General features: G+C 42.2%; 1 protein-coding gene and 1 pseudogene across 1 annotated transcript in view; both read right to left on the reverse strand.

Annotated features, from left to right (window-relative positions):
• The window catches only part of kcnk12 (potassium channel, subfamily K, member 12), a 29,314-nt gene extending 11,968 nt beyond the window's left edge, over window positions 1-17,346 (reverse strand). Inside the window, exon 1 of the mRNA XM_061690525.1 lies at window positions 17,007-17,346. Within this exon, the coding sequence (XP_061546509.1) occupies window positions 17,007-17,346 (340 nt within the window). The remainder of the gene's footprint in view (window positions 1-17,006) is intronic.
• LOC133410226 (5S ribosomal RNA) lies at window positions 16,439-16,555 on the reverse strand (annotated as a pseudogene).
• Window positions 17,347-17,995: the final 649 nt, after the last annotated feature.

Raw genomic sequence — 17,995 nt, forward strand, 5'->3', positions numbered from 1 at the left:
CACATTGACGATGGCTGAATGACATCAATGGAAGGGTAATGAAAGGCTATGCAAGCAAGGCGCTTTTATTGGCAACCCTTTCAGCTTTACCAAGAAGCTACTTAGCCCAAAGCGTAGTGGCAACCTTTCCTGTCCTGTAGGAAACCGACCACTTTTTCAGAATCGCAGTCACTGACGCCTCGAGAGACCAAGAACTCGGCCAATGCAAGGCAGTAGTGAGACCTCCAGAACCAGTGACCCTGTTCAACTGTGCTGAGCCCACCCTGACCGAGGTAAAACAAGCAGTTGAAGCTGCAACATCTGGTTTTAGTCCTGGTCCTAGCAGAGTACCTTACAAGGTATACAAGCAGTGTCCACAGCTCCTCAAACACCTCTGGAAGATACTCAAGGTGATCTGTCGAAGAGGGAATGTCGTGTAATTGAGGCACACAGAAGGCATCTGAATTCAGGAAGACAGTTTTGCATCATCTCACTGCTCAGCATGGAGAGCAAGATATTTTTCAGGATCCTTTCCCAATCCCTAGCAGAATTCCTCCTGAATCGACACCTCTGTCCAAAAGGGGACGTTCCAGGAATACCTGCTTGCTCGGAACAACACACTAGCTGGCCGAGACTACCTGTCAAGATACCACATTCCAGTAAAGACCTGTACCCTCATCATGCTTGAGGAAAAAGAGAGGTGTCGACTGATACAGGATGAGATTTGATCAGAAGTGGTGGAAGAACGCAACAGCAAGATGGTTGGCATGTCCAAGCAGGGAGCATGGACCAGGTGGAATCACACACAACAATGAAGCATGACCTGGGCAGACCTGTGGCGAGCTGAACCATTTCCCATTAAGTTCCTCATCCAATCAGTTTATGATGTCCCCCCCCCCCCCCCCCCCCCCAAGCATGGCTATCCTTCACACTTTGAGCTTTTGCAGAAACATCAGAGTCCAAGCTGTGCTGATAGAGGGCCACCATGGAGCACATCCTGAACTGCTGTCCGAAGGCTCAAGGGCAGTATTTTGCAACCTTGATGAAGCCAAGGCACCATTTTACATCAGAAAAATCTCACATCACACCACCAAACATAAATGTCACAATATATACTACTATACATCAATACTAAAATAATGATGAGCTTGTCTCAATATATTCACCAATTTGCTTAGTGTGAACTCTGGGCCCAATTAATTGAACACAAAGCTGAGACACTAGCAGAAAACCGTGAATTATTCTATTTTATGAATGACAAACGGGTGGATACACAGGCTTGTTATACCTTGCCATCTGATGGAAGAACATTTCATTGTTTTACCTGTCACTATATTTCTCTGGCATAGATAAACACAAATATACAGTATTTGTAATTAAAGATAAAGTAATAATTTTCTGATAAGTTAAAAATGAAATTAGTTAATTTACAGCAGCACCATGAATGAGCTCTCATGGAACACTATTGTGCCACGGCACCCTGTTTGGGAATCCCTGCTCTAGGGGACCGGCATTATTGCTGGCAACATGACCAAGTTCTAAGATCTTTGGGCAGATCAGCGATCCAAAACAGCAAGTCTCAAGAAAAGCAATCACTTTTATTAGAGTGGGTGAGAAGCCTGAGCATCAGCCCAGCTCCACAGGAGGAGGGCTTCTCGCCATCACTCCTGACTGCCAGCTCCAAGTTGACCTCAAAAGACAGATCAAGTTCACAGTCAACATCGCAACCACTTCCACCTAGTTACAGTCTTAAAATCGGAGGCAACCAAGCAGGTGGATATGTTGGAACTGACTGTCCAGTGGGAGGACCGGATTGAAGATATGAACAAGCGCAAGTGCATGCATTACACTGGTGTGATTTTGGCCCATTCCTCCACATAGGCAGTATTAAAATCTAGAAGGTTCTGTGGGCTTCTTATATGGACCTTGAGTTTCAGTTCTTTCCATAGATTTTCGATTGGATTCAATTCAGGTGATTGGCTGGGCCATTCCAGCAGCTTTATTTTTTTTTCTTTGAAACCAATTGAGAGTTTCCTTGGCAGTATGTTTGGAATCATTATCCTGCTGAAATGTCCACCCTCGTTTCAGTTTCATCATGTCAAAAAAAAGTTTCATGTCAATAGCCCCTTTGGAAATATATTTAGTGAGAAAAATCGTGACATGTTAAATATTTATTTCAGCCACTCTATTGAGGGTGACAAGAGGAAGCACTTGTGCTCAATGGTCCCAAAATGAGGTACACCTCGAGATCTAATGCTAGAGTTGTATCAAATATAGTAATTATCTGTTTTGACTGACATTTATGTTAATCAAAACTGTCCATTATTGTCTTTTTGTAAAAGCATTTTTTTATGTTTCTCATTTAAAAAAGTGCCAAAGAGTGTATTCTGTCAAGTAATGTTACGTGAGCGCAGATGTTGTGTTAATAAAGAAGTCGACGTGCATCTCAACCGTCCAAATTGTCCTCAAGTATGCAGAGAGTAAATTTGTTTGCTTAGCTGGCAAAAGGTGATGTGTTTAACTGAGCTTTGTTACATGTACTGTATACAATCTATATTGTCAGTGAATAATGAGAAAGATTAATCTTGAACAGCAGAAAAACATTTTAACTTTTTGTCCAAATTAGAATGGATGAGAAACGGGTCAGATGACCGCAGGGTGCAAAGGACGCACAGAGAAGATTGTCTCTTTGCTCTGCTGATTGCAGAAAGCAGAATCAGTGAAACACTCATCATTTCGAAGAGGAGGAAGTTCATAAAAATCTGCTGTGTCCTCTAAACTGTTCTTGGGATCACTTCACTTACATGATTTGAGTCTATGAGTTACAGTATGTAGGTAGGTGGACGCCCTCGCTAGTCAGCACAGATTTATGTCCCGCACTGACGCTGCAGAGGTATGCGCAGATAGGGCTTTATTGTGGAGCGAACGCAAGTATTAATAAGGCCTTTAAGGTGGAGTGTGGGATTTTAATCTAATACATGTGTTGTCAATTTCAACAGATATCTGCCCTCTCGCCTCCCATGTACATTCCTGGTTTTGTAGCTGTGACTCATGGGTCGTCTGACACAGCTCCAACCAATTATCAGCAGAAGCCACATGCTTGTGGACAGTTACCTACCTATTGCTACCTTATTAGAGGAAAGTTGCTGCCTAACAGCGAAAGAAAATTTGAATCTCGGACCTTTCTGTGTGAAATCATAGATGTACTGTAGAAGTAAAATTGTGTTGCAGATGTGAATGTGAGTGTAAATGGTTATTTTTCTCTATATATCACCCCTGTGATTGCAAAGTGATATGTTTTGGGTGTTCCCACCCCATCACCCTAAAGCCTGGTACACACATACGGATTTTTAAAATCTAAAAAAGGTTCTATATTGTAGCTGTGACAGACAGAATCTGGCATTTAATAGTTTGGGTCCTAGTGTGTGGTGTGCTCCAATAATCTCAATCTCAAAATCTCAAGTGCTCACATGCGATCTCTCAAAACCGAAAAAGAGCCACTTCTTGATATGCGGCAATGTTTCCCCAATGTCCATGAAGGTTACCGTAGCCGGGAGCCTTGTAAAATCGCATTGTCCTCAAAAAACGACTTGCTTTGGGAAATTCTTCTTGGTGTCTGGGTAGCCCACTTTTATACAACAAAAAAACCCCACATTGGGTAAAACATGCTTGCTTTTATTTACGGTCTTTTGCTTTTGTTGAGTCAGGGCGCTACTTGATTGGCTATATTCTGTTCCACGTCACAATTCACCGCATCATGCCTCAGGAGAAGTTCACGCTCCCCCACACACATGAAGACTTTTGGTTGTAAATATTGCACATGTTCTGTATTTAAGATTGTCGGCCCAACCTGTTTCGGACCCTTAAGTCGGGATAAATCCTCTCTTAACACACCTCAGACTTCTAGCCAACGTATGATACTCACCGACGTTATCCTTCTGTCTAAATCTATTGCATCTATGTTAGCGCCTGTTAGATGGGCCAGACATACTGTATGTATTAGCTCTAGTTATGCTGCTACAGTTTTGTACTCCTTGCCAATAGAAAAATATTTATTGGTTTTACTTGTTACTGAAATCTATGATGTGTTCATTTGAAATCCTTGTAATCTTTGAAGGTGTACATTAGGTACTGATCCAAATTAGGATTGTTTGTTCTTGGCGGAGCTCCGCACTGCTCCATTGCACTCGCGTTGTATTTTTCCACATATTGCTGATGGTTCACGTTTTTCAAACTTTGAAAATGTTCACATGGCCTTCAAGCACAACTAATGTTTAAGGCCTGCTGTGACCCTTTTATTGGCTTTTCACCGCAGGTCCATGACTATAAGGTGAGTTGGCTTTTGCTGTCATAGTTACTATAATAACTTGCTGACAGAAATGTCACACACAAGCTTCAAAAGTGCACTGTAATCTGCTTTTCTTTTGCTGTCTTTGACTGGTCAAACAAAACCTGACCCACTGTTAGGGATACAAAAAACAGACATTTAGAACTGATTTATTTATTGGATCAAATGGATATCTGAATGGACCTGTTGTATACAGAAAGCTATTAATATTCTGTAATAATGGAAAGCTATTTCAACTTACTCAAACAAAATGACCATATTTGATAATTACAGGTTGTTCCTTTTTTTAAAATAACATTTTTGTTTTTGTTTTAAAGGAAACCCTGGCGACCAGTTCAGAATGTACCCTGCCTCTCGCCCGAAGTCAGCTGGGAAAGGCGCCAGCACACCCACAACCCGAGTGAGGATGAGCGGTTCAGAAAATGGATGGATGGAGACATTCTTGCAAGAACACGTAAAATGATTGTGCTCCCTATTTAATTTGTCTGCCTTGTTTAAACTTCAGTTCAGATAATTCTGCTTTAAAGCATACATTCATTATACTAAACGATGATGACTTCTCCCTTAACTTAGTTCCTGTCCTTCATTGTCTCCTCGATGCCGAAACAATTTTATGCTGAGCTCAGGTCTACACACAATCTAAAGAGACCCCCGGTGTTGTTGCTGTGACTGCAGGTCCTCTGTTGTCCATTTTTAACAGTGACATTTCGTCTGAGTCTGTCAGTTCACAGAGTGGCACGGCACATCTAAAGAAACTAGAGGGCAGAATGATGTGAGCTAATATTATATACTGTGTGTGTGTGTGTGTGTGTATATATATATATATATATATATATATATATATATATATATATATATATATATATATATGTGTGTGTGTGTGTGTGTGAATACTGTACTGAACTATACAGTACTCAACTGTAAAATGTCTTGCACTACTTTAAGGAGTATACAGTATTTGGTTGGATTGTAATGCTGTTCAACATGCATGCACTTATTCGGTTAAAATGAGTGGATTATTTATTTCTGTATGAATTTCAGTGAAAAATCTGAAGTCAAATTCACCTAAGGTCGTACCATTTGAAATTCAAGCAACATTTTCTGGAAAAATACCCCATTGAGAGATGTACAAAACTTCAAGAAAGTCAAGTAAGCCATTTGAATGTAAAACATCGCTGACAATCAGGCTCATATAATCGTGGCTGCCAAAATCGCCATCACGATTAAAATTTTATTAATTGTGCAGCCTTAACTCTAGGTATGTGTTTTGCTTCCTCTGGATTTTTTTTTTATAAAACTTGATTGTGCACTATGAAGACATGAGCATATCACACTTGACCTCAGTCTCCTTCATTTGACCTTTGTTTAGTGAGCATTAAAGGATTTTCCTTTGTTGTTGCTTTTTTTTGCAGCACATAAACTCAACAAGGGGTATTCGGCTAAACTCAACAAGGGGTATTCAGAGAAGGCAAATGTAAAGATACAGGGGGTCTTCGATTGATGGTATTTTGTTCCTATGATGGTGGCTTGCGAGGTAACCCAAATTTGCAGGTAAGTCATAATTACAGTAAATATTTCTATGAAAATCAGTTCTTGGCCATAAATAAAAAAAATATAAAATGAAAAAAACAGTAATTCCAGCATTATTCTAACTCCCCCTACGCAAAGTATAGTTTACTGAGCGCCATTCGTACAGGACCGTCAAAAGGCCACGATCCCCTTTACACCATAAGTTAGTTCAGAAAGCAATAAGATTCTAGCGGTGTCCCCATACTTTTATCGTGCATCACCAGGCGTCGTGACCTGACTTGTTAAGAAAGGTAAGGTGAAAGTGTTTTATATGGGTGTGTTTTACAATATCAACTCTCTTTTGAAAAAAAATGGGTGACAATTTACACAATATGATGTAAATCTCCTTCACATTATGACTTTGTCATTGCCCAAGAGTGTGATTGAATGTTATTGAACTTATTTTTAGACCTCTCTGAAAACATTGGCTGGTCAATTAATTAAGATATGACGATGGACGGGCGGCACGTTGGACGACTGGTTAGAGCGTCTGCCTCACAGTTCTGAGGACCGGGGTCCAAATCCAGGCCCCGCCTGTGTGGAGTTTGCATGTTCTCCCTGTGCCTGCGTGGGTTTTCTCCGGGCACTCCGGTTTCCTCCCACATCCCAAAAACATGCATGGTAGGTTAATTGGCATCTCTAAATTGCCAGTATGTGTGAATATGAGTGCGAATGGTTGTTTGTTTGTATGTTCCCTACGATTGGCTGGCAACCGGTTCAGGGTGTACCCCGTCTCTCGCCCGAAGATAGCTGGGATAGACTCCAGTACCCCCGCGACCCTAGTGAGGAGAAGCGGCTCAGAAAATGGATGGATGGATGGATGACGATGGAAGCAAGTTGACCTTGGATTGGACTATATCTGTTTCCATCATTGGATTGTTTCTGAATCCCAAAAACCCAGAGGTCGACCAGCATCCTGGTACGTAGCTTGAACCAAGTGGTACCACTGTTATTTTATCAGAGATGGATTTTAAGCAAACGGCACAGTAGTCAAGTTGTGAGCATGTCTACTTCACAGTTCTAAATTTCTGGCTTGGAATCTGAGCTCCAGCCTTCCTGTGTGGGATTTGTATGTTCTCCTCGTACTTGCGTGTTTTATCTGGGTCCTCCAGCTTCTTTTCTCATTCTAAAAACATGCTTGTTTGGTTCACTGTCCAGAGGACGAATGAGAATTGTTGTTTGCTAGCGACCGGTCCAGTATGTATTACGCCTATCACCCCAACTCAGCTGGGGTAGGCTCTAGCTAACCCTTGACAATCAAAGAATGAATTGATTTTAGATAAAAAAAGCAGACAGATGGAGGAGCAGATGTACTTGCATGAGGACAATTTAAAGTTATATGGAAATGGTGTCTGGGATTGCAAATTAACCTATCACAAACCACATTATAAAATCACAAACATCAACAGCAATAACCACACAGTTGCTTTATTGTCAACGAGGAAGCACCAAACCATTTAATCATAACAGAACACGAGTCATGATGTGACCTACTAAATTACTTGAATGCCAAAATGCACGTTTCCTCACTTTGAGGACCTCAGAGCACCGTACATCGAACCCATTAAGAGTTTTTTTTTTTTTGCTTTTGGCCCGTGTTATTCAAGCGTGAATTGAGTAATCCAATTCATCGCTTTTAATGAATGTGTATTACATTTCTTATGTGAGCTCTATTGTTGACTCAACTGTGATGTCTCTGCTAAATGAAGGATTATAAATCATATACACATTACATTGGATTTTTATTTTGGCACTATTTCTTAACTTTTACAGTGAAATAGTTGCTCTTTGGCATTATAGTGCAATTATGGCTTCACTCAGAATAGTATGTACTATATCAGATTTTATTTGGCCAGTTATTTTTATTGGTATTATAATTATACTGGGTTAGCACATCTGCCTCACAGTTCTGAGGTTCTTCAAATCCCGGCCCCGCCTGTGTGGAGTTTGCATGTTATCCGCGTACCTGCGTGAGTTTTCTATGGGTACTCCGGTTTCCTCCCACACCCCAAAAACATGAATGGTCGGTTGATTGAAGACTCTAAATTGCCCGGAGGTGTGAATGTGTTTGTTTCTATGTGTCCTGCGATTGGCTGGCGACCAGCTCAGTGTACTCCGCCTATCGCCCGAAGAGAGCTGGGTTAGGCTCCAGCACGCCCGCGACTCTTGTGAGGATAAGCGGTACAGAAAATGGATAGATTGATGATTATACTGTAATATACAGTAAATGATAAGTAGCTTTATTGTACTCTCAAACTATGCCAGAATATCATTTCCTTAAACCGTGTCAAGTTGTTTCAATATCCATCTTTATGAAAGGATCCTCTTAGCGCTTTGTTTGAGGGATGCAATACACGTAATTCTTTGCAGCCCAAGAAACCACAGCAAAGAGTTGAAAGTTACATTTATTTGTCATCGTATGCCACAGTTAAGTAGATATTTCCATTTAGGTATTTGCATGATTTTGCCTTTCAAAGTCAGTACTATAAAAACGCTCCACATCATAATTTACACATCATTATATCAAACGCTATATACTGCGGTTGCGGTATCGTGCGCATGCTGGGTGAACATAAAGTGCACAGTGGGAGCCATTAGCCCGATGAGACCACCTTAATTACTTTATTACAGCATCCACCTGGATTCAGCTGACTGGCATGCTGTGCAACTGGATGGTAGAAAGGCTCCGTCATTATGGTTCAAATCCTAGCCTCGCCTGTGTGGAGTTTGCATTTTCTCCCCGTGCCTGCTTGGGTTTTCTCCGGGTACTCCGGTTTCCTCCCACATCCCAAAAACATGCGTGGTAGGTTGATTGAAGACTCTAAATTGCCCATAGGTGTGACTGTGAGTGCAAATGGGTGTTTGTTTATATGTGCCCTGCAATTGGCTGGCAACAAGTTCCACCTCCCGAAGATAGCTAGAGTAGGCTCCAGCATGCCCGAGACCCTAGTGAGGATAAGCAGTACAGCAAATGGATGGATGGATGGATGCATCGTTATTTAGCATATTTTGGGCCTTCTGATTTGGCTAAATGAAGTGGGAAAATACTTGAAAGACCCCTTAATATGCCGCAGTTACATTCCTAACTACAACCACAAAAGTTGGTGAAAAAGTCTTTGTCACCATTAGATTTGTTGTTTAGCAATGTAATAATGATCATACAGTTGTTAACTACAATGCTACTAAGTAGAGAACCGAAGGCTGAACCACAGATAAAAGTGAAAATAAATTATAGATCTTTGTGTTTCGATTTGTTTGTCCATCTGATTGTTAGTTAGCAGGCTACTTCCTGGTTAATGGAGGATGGAGCACAGAATTACGGTGCCATCCAGGGGGTTGCACAGTTACAATTATACCATCCATCCATTTTCAAAGCCGCTTATCCTGGTTAGGGTCGCTGGGCGCTGGGGTCTATCCCAGCTGACTTCGGGCGAAAGGTGGACTACACCCTGAACTGGTCGCCAGTAAGTCGCAAGGCACATACAGACACAGACAACCATTCGCACTCACATTCACACAGTCAATGAGTGGGAACTGAACCCACGCTGCCCGCACCAAAGTCAGGCCAGTGTACCGCTACACCCTAACCAATCACCAATTATACCATATGGCCATCTTTTCTTACCATACCACCATGGTAAGAAAAAGAAAACAATGCACCCATATCCAGATCATCACCAATATGATTTGAAATACAATAACAATAATCCATCCATTTTCTGAGCCGCTTCTCCTCACTAGGGTCGCGGGCGTGCTGGAGCCTATCCCAGCTGTCATTGGGCAGGAGGCAGGCTACACCCTGAACTGGTTGCCAGCCAATTGCAGGGCACATACAAACAGACAACCATTCGCACTCACATGCATACCTACGGGCACTTTAGAGTCTCCAATTTATGCATGTTTTTGGGATGTGGGAGGAAACCGGAGTGCCCGGAGAAAACCCACGCGGGCACGGGGAGAACATGCAAACTCCACACAGGCGGGTCCGGGGATTGAACCCGGGTCCTCAGAACTGTGAGGCTGACGCTCTAACCAGTCGGCCACCGTGCCGCCATAACAATAATAATAATAATAATAATTATTATTATTATAAATGTAATGTTGGGTCTGTTATGCACCATTCTTCTGCAAAGTTTTGTGGACATTGCTTTTGTATTAATTTGTGTAAACCTACTGTGTTGTATTATGCTTTACCAGTCATAATAACTACAATGAAAAGGGGTCATTATCGAAACAAAGCCAGTGATGACATTTGTTCAGTACTCCGGTTCAATTAATGCCTCTGTGACAGTGTCAATCAAAAGGAAGCATTTTTGATATTCTTGTATGAAATTATGCAGGTGTTAAGTAAGTCTTTCTTTGCTTTTTGAATTGTGCTTCTGTTCTTTGTCTGCACTTGTGACTTCTCTGCGTGGGTGGCTATAACTAGTGTGATGGAGTCTGCAGCGTTAGCAAGCCAGGGGCAAACAAAGGAAGGACAATAATCCAATGTACAAACCTGCCGCTGAATATGATACGGAAAACTACTCTAATTGGCTTTACCCTCTTCATCCCAAGCACACCTGATTCCTACTCTGAGTACTTTTCGACCAAAAAAAAAAGAACATCTCTAGGATGCTACCGAAGCACTAAAATTAGCCAAAATTAGATCTTGAGACCCATACACAGATTTGGAGAGCTGCTCTAATTGGGAGCCATCATCTATCAATCAGTCTCAGGTTATAAATAGCAGATACTGTATAATAATAGAATAATGTTTTTACAGAACACACTTAACAAGCCACTTTAATGAACAGTGAATTGTCTAAGTAATCCAAGGCAGGGCAACACAAATGAGTTGGCTGTAGAATAAACATACCTGTTACTTGAACTTTTATAAGAATAAAAGTCTTTGACTGATTCTCTTAGTTATTTCTCTGCTCTCACATCTCAGATACTGTGTTAAACAAATCCTGCCTTTTCTGACTGAGTATTGTACAAGTAATAGTCAAAGGTTGTCACATTTTCAGCCACACAGACTATGCTACAGCCAGCAGTTGCAATACATGAACAACAAGCAATCTAGCTCCATCGGGCATCCTGCGTGCTACTGATGCATCATTAGTGATTTACCGTGGCCGAATTCATTAGAAACCTGGTCTCCGTTGAATATCGCTCTACATTTGTCAAGAGAGAACCGGGTGAAATTGAAGAAGTATAATTGCTTACATCGAGCTGCTGCCCTGATGTAACTGACAACACGTCTTTATCTTAACTTCTCTGTCAAAGCCAAATCTCACTAGGCCTCGATCGTCATTATTTTTGCAGAATTAGGGGGTGTAATTATTAGTTACTGTTTGGCACCCTGGTGGGCTCCTTAGCTGAGGTTTTTACAGAAAACAAGCAATGTGCTTGCCACGAGGACCAGAGAGAATACCAGTTTTAACTCATCCTAGGGGGAACACCAGATTCACTGCCAATACATTAAATAGTTGTCTCTGCGGAGAATAGTTTCTCATTGGGTGCCATTATTATGTTCTTCATTTCATGGCAATGCAACTAGTATGCTGAATCATTGACTGGAAAGCAATTATGAATCAAAAGAACATCAGGCATGTATTAGTAATTGCAGTTTAGTAAAGCAAATCATCATCTTGTTTTAAGACTGGTCTATTACACTTATTAGATAAAACTCTTTCATTGTAACCAAATGCTTCCTATCTAAATTCAACGTGCCATCAAATAAAAATATAAGCATCTATTATTCCATCACAACTGAGCTGACTAGGTGATAAGATGACACCCAGAGGTGCTCCAGAGTCTTTTCCGGTTTTGCAAGTGTTCATATGCAAAAAAAGTGAGGGGTACACAAAATAATTACTATAATTATCCGAAAATTAACTACATTTGTGAGGTTAATTTGAAACATTTACAATATTTAAGATCCTACTTTAGCATTATGGAAAAATGTTGAGTTTTCTTGAAGTGAGGATCGCAGAGTGACCGATGATTACGACATTTTCACAATAGTTTGTCAATAACGTTTACAATATCACAGTGCAGCGATTATGTGATAGTGGATTAATTGGTAGAAAAGTACCATAAATTTATAATATATTATAATATTATAATATGATATAACCAAATCCAAAAACACACGCTTCTTTCATGATTACCATAATACAATATAGAGTAAGAGATAACATTATGCATCAAAATATGAACAGGGATGTCCCAATCCAACTTTTTCACTTTCGATCCAATATCGATATTGCAGCCTTGAGTTTTGGCCAATACCGATATCGGTCCAATCGGATTTCAGCAGTAATTATACATAATTTACTAATTTTTTAGTGTGGAATGTTAGAAAAGGCTTGATCAAGTGATATTCCTCAAAAAGAGAACAATAATGAGCAACAGTAGTAATTAAGTAGTAGGTAGTAAGTGGTGTAGTAAGTAGTAGGTGTAATTCTTTTGTTATGTCTGTTTAGTTTTACAGTGAACTTCAACTGGAGCGTCAATAAACGACTTTAAACGAGCAACATTCACTCTTACTGCTTGCTACAATGTTAGCAACTTAGCAACCTGTTGTTGTGATCACGTGGGCTCTGCATGACATCCGGGCGCTGCTGGATAGAAGTGCTGGAGTGGGGTACTGTTGTTTCGTTCGCAAACGTTTCGCTCAGAAGAGCAAATCTTTTTAGTGAACGAACTGATCTGAATCAGTTTATGAAATGATTCGTTCTTTTAGCCTGGCCACCGCCCGGCGCCGTGAGACGGGCGAGTCGGCTGGGAGCGGAAACAGAACTGCTGAAGCGTTCTGTCACTCACTTCTGAATCTTCGGCCAATGACCAAGGAGCAGCTAGAGTGCAGGCGGGGGCGGGACTTCATTAAACGTACTGCCATGTGATTTGCGATTCACCAGCGTTGTCACTCACATCGGTGAATGAGCCAGCGTCAAGCAGCGCTGTGCAGGTGGGGGAGGGACTTAAGTGAATTGAGTGATTCGTTCAATGAACTGGTGTACTGGTGTACTGAGGAACTGAAGAACTTCAGAGCGATTCGTTCGTGATCCGTTAGACATGAGTGATTCGTTGGTTGAACTTCTTTGTTTGTGATCTGCTAAGGAGCAATGTACTAGTACAATGAGTGATTTGTTTGTGCAAGGAAGGATGTACTACGCAGTGAACATACTCATGAGTGATTTTAACCGCATGCCCATCATAGCTTGCACTAACAGCCGTTTCTTCTTCATCAGACGGACACCCCTAAATATGAATTCCTTAGCCCACCCCTAGACTTTGTGTTTTAGTTGTCAAACGAAGTGTGGATGGATGACCACAACCATCAATCTATCCATGAATTGTTCCGTTCACCAGTGAATCACAGGGTGAGTGTGAAGAGTGCATTAATACTACCAAACGTTTCAGCGATGCTCATTTCACTGAAAAATATTTGCCCGTATTGTGACAGTTTTTGCAGAAATGGCCTTTCTTCAGCGATTGTGATCTGCGGTATTCCCCCATCTTGGCAAAGAAACTAAGTCCAGCTCGAGTGTAGGCTGACCAAATGTAGGCAAACTTTTATCCTTCACAGCCAGACTGTGTGCCACATGATGCCGAGAATCACTGTGGAACTGAATCCTCTATGACAACAGAGTGGGAGCTGGAAATGCTTGGGAGGATTGTCTAGAGCTGCAGCGGGATGCCACTGTGATAACTAACACCTTGTGTGGGGAGGCCCCATATCCCTTTTTATATCAGCAGCTCATGCCGCACATGAGCCAAAAGGGTGGGGGGTGGTTTGCAGATCAAAGCGAGATGGCAATCCAAACAGAAAACCATGCAAGCGCATGAAACACACTTTGGAGAGAACCTCCGACTCACCCACCCCCCCCCCCCCCCCCCACTGCCAGACAGAGACGGCTGAGTCAGTTTATGGGCATCTGTTTGTCGGGGGGAAGCGTGTGCGACAAATGGAGTACAAAGGATTCTAAGCAGACACACGCAAACAGAAAGACAGCTTCCTTCTCAGTGAGCGGAGTGTATGCACTGCCCTGGAGCTTTCTGTTTGTATTTTATGTAAGAAAAGTAGAAGGTGCATAAGGAGGAGATCAGAGTAAAGTAAATACATCTAATAGGGTTACCTTTTATACTTTTCTCTTCTTGTTTCAAGGGGATCCTTGTGTGTATACTCTAGATCCAGTATAGCGGGCAAGGTCGTTCGGCAACTCTCCTAATCACCTGAGCTCACCTCCTCCATCATTTAACATTATGCTCTGGGTGGGAGAGTGGGCATCAGGTAGTAGCCATCAAACATGCAGGCCATCACCACAGCAGTGGCCTGCGGGATATCCTGGGAGGGACACTTGCTCTTTTCTGACCTATCGCACAAGTAAATGTTACAGGGGGTGGTTAGGGAGGGAATGCAGAAGGGGGCACTCGATGACATTCCAGTTGGTTTGAATGGAAATGTGGCAAAAGACTGCACCCATGGGTGCTGTCCTATTGTATTGGCCTGTCCTATTGCTAGAGATGAGTGTGCTGTTCCAAATGGCAGGCAGAGTCAGATGTCAGGCCCTTGCCAAAGGCCCCTCACAGCCAAAATGTAATACATGATTTGGGGGTAGAAAAAAAAACCAGCAATAGCATGCATGTTATGTTCTGCATGTAAGGCAGTGGAAAGGAGACTATGGGATAGAAGCCCACAGCTGTCAATAACAACATGAATATTGCTGTTGTACTGATATATGGAATATAGTCATTTGTGGCTTGAGTTTTGTGTACGTGTGTGTGCGTGTGCGTGTGTGTGTCCATGACACAGGTTCATTCGACTACAACATGAATGGATAGGAAGGTAGGTAGATAGATAGATAGATAGATAGATAGATAGATAGATAGATAGATAGATAGATAGATAGATAGATAGATAGATAGATAGATAGATAGATAGATAGATAGATAGATTTGTTTTGTTATTCTTATGGTTCTAGTGTGGAGATGGTCTATATATATATATATATATATATATATATATATATATATATTAACACATGCACACAAAGACATCCACTTTTTTTTCTCACTGTCTGACATCAGACTACACTTTTCCTGTTTTAGGTCAGGATTAGGATTACCAAAATTATTTCCATTTGCTAAATACCAGAATAATATATATATATATATATATATATATATATATATATATATATATATATATATATATATATTTATTTTTATTTTTTTAAAGAAAATTTTCATTACTTATTTACAAAGCCAGAAATTTACAGTCAGCAGGATTACTTTGCCATAAAACAATTCGGGGAAACCCAGATGTTGATGACATTTCTTCAGAAGCTTCTGATTGATTCTGATGATTCTGGTTTATTGACATAATTTTAGTTAATTAGAGACACACCCGTGGATTTAATTGAACTAGGGACAACTGAAACCCACTGCTTCTTTGTGTGACATCATGGGGAAAGTCAAAAGAAATCAGGTAGCAGGAAGATAATTGTGAAAAAAGTCTGCTTCACCGTTGGGCGCGATTTCAAGATGCCTGATGGTGCCACATGCATCTGTTCAAACAATTATACACAAGTATATACACCATGAGAATATCCAGCTATCATACCACTCAGGAAGGAGTCCCAGAAATGAATGTGCTTTGGTCCAAAATGTTCAGGTACATATCAACCCAAGAACAAAAGCAAAAGACCTTGTGAAGATAGTGGCTGATAACAGCTTCAGCTCTTGTGGGAAGGCTTTCAACAAGGTTTAGGAGTGGAGTGAGTTTATGGGAATATTTTCCCATTCTTCCAGGATCTTATTTGTGAGGTCACACACTGATGTTGGACAAGAACGCCTGGCTCACTGTCCACTCGAAATCAACCCAAAGGTGTTCTATCGGGTTGAGGGCAGGACTCTGTGAAGGCCAGTCAAGTTCATCCATACCAAATTCTCTCATTCGTGTCTTTATGGACCATGCTTTGTGCACTGGTGCACAGACATGTAGGAAGAGGAAGGGGTAATCCCCAAACTGTTTGACTCTCCAAAATCTCTTGGTATGATGAAGCATTCAGAGTTCCTTTCACTGGGGCTCAGGGGCTAATGTTTTGGACATTTCCAACATTGTGGGAACAGCTTGGAGATGACACCTTCCTGTTCCAACATGATTGCGCATCACTGCACTAATCAAGGTCCATAAAGACTTGGATGAGAGAGTTTGATGTGGATGAAGTTGACTAGCCTGCATAATCCTGACTTCAACCCCATAGAACACTTTTGGGTGAATTACAGTGGAGACTGAGAGCCAGGCCTTCTCGTCCATCATCAGTGTGTGACCTCACAAATGCGCTTCTGGAAAAATTGTCATAAATTCCCAGAAACACACTCCTAAACCTTGTGGAAAGCCTTTCCAGAAGAGTTTTTTTTATTCTTTCCAGAACTCTCACTTCATTTCATTAGTGAAATGAGCATCACTGAAATGTCAATGCACTCTTCACATTATTGCGTTTTCAATAACCCGTAGTTTTTACAGGACCAGGTGATTGGCCTACTGCCCAACCCCAGCACCTGGTTTTCCTATGTGGTCTCCCATCAAAGTACTAGCCAGGACCGACCCTGCTTAGCTTCCGAGATCAGATGAGATCGGGTACTCTCAGGACATTTCCCGGGGTCCAGAAGAGTTTAACACATGGACCGATGTCATATTGAACCCTACGGATTAAGTGGGATGTCAATTAAATTCATATCTTAGTCGAGGCAGGTGAGCGAATACTTTTGGTAATATAGTGTATCTATGTCCTCAGTTGATCTGCAGTATTATGCTCATGCCACAGAGAGGCACTAGGACACATGCCTCTTGCATTTTTGCTTCCTCCTTTGTGTGGCAGTTTGTTCTTTGATTACTGTTGTTGTTGTTGTTGTCCCCCCCCCCCCCCCCCACACACACACACACACACAATAGGCTAATGTGACACAATTCCTTATTAAATATGTCACGGTTTGTTAAGTATACTCATATTCTCCATTGTCCCTGCATCCGAATGCAACGCTAAACTGCAACAACTGAACGTAAACGACTTGATGCTGCAAATAGATTATAAATCATAGATCAAAAAACACCCACCTATCGTTGACACCACAGTTCCAACGAAGTAAAAAGCCCCTGTAAAATCCCATCGTGGTCTGAGACCATCAGCCCGGATCCCAGCGGCGATGGCAGCCTCGTACTCCCGCAGGAAAGAGTTGAGCTCCCCTAGGCTGATGTTGAAGGTGTCGCTGAAGTTGCGGAGCGTCCCGTTCCAGCGGCCGTGGGCCCGCAGCTCGGAGGGCCTCTCGATGGCCGAGAAGACCGCAGCGCCGCACAGCAGGTAGAGGATGATGAGGACTGCGAGCAGCACGAAGCGGCCGTTGTCCTCGTTCAAGTGCATGGAGCGGCAGCCTTGCAGACGCGGGCCAGGCATCATCCAAATTTCAGCACCACTCGCGCGTGGGACAGCAACAAGCTCCACATCGGAGGAGGCATCAAAAGCAGCGGGACGGGAAGGCGCTCACTGCACCGCCGTCACTGCACGTCCCCGGGATGCCTCTCCTTTAAGTACCCCGGCACCCCGTCCCATGGTGGAGTGGGCATCAAAGAGGCTCCGCTTGGGGAAACTCAACACTTTGAACGGACCGAGCGAGGAGCAAGACTTCAAGAGAAAAGACACCGGCGCTGCATAGTGTCATGTTTGATCGCCGCCCGCAATCGTTTCCCAAATCCAAACGAGTAAAAAGAAAAAGAAAAAGAAAACTGAAGCTGAGTATGGAAGAGCTCTCCGCTGCGTGCCTTGCACCAAGAATCTTTCCCACAGTCTCGTGCGTGGGGAGCTGCAGACTGCACACTGGCTCACTGGCGCGCAAATGGCGAGCTTACTCCACGTTACTATCTCTCCACTTGAAGGAGAGTAGACCTAAATTAGTATTTATTATCTTTCACTCGAGAGCTTTGTTGCATGGAGGTCAGAGCACACTTAGCCGCGGGCACACGGGAAAGTGAATCATGTGCCCAATAAGCTGTTTCAAAGTTTTGCAGGAAGCTTGACGCTATTATATGATAGCATTCCCTTTCTCCTG

Source organism: Phycodurus eques, chromosome 11, assembly GCF_024500275.1.
Source record: "Phycodurus eques isolate BA_2022a chromosome 11, UOR_Pequ_1.1, whole genome shotgun sequence".
Lineage (NCBI taxonomy): Eukaryota > Metazoa > Chordata > Actinopteri > Syngnathiformes > Syngnathidae > Phycodurus > Phycodurus eques.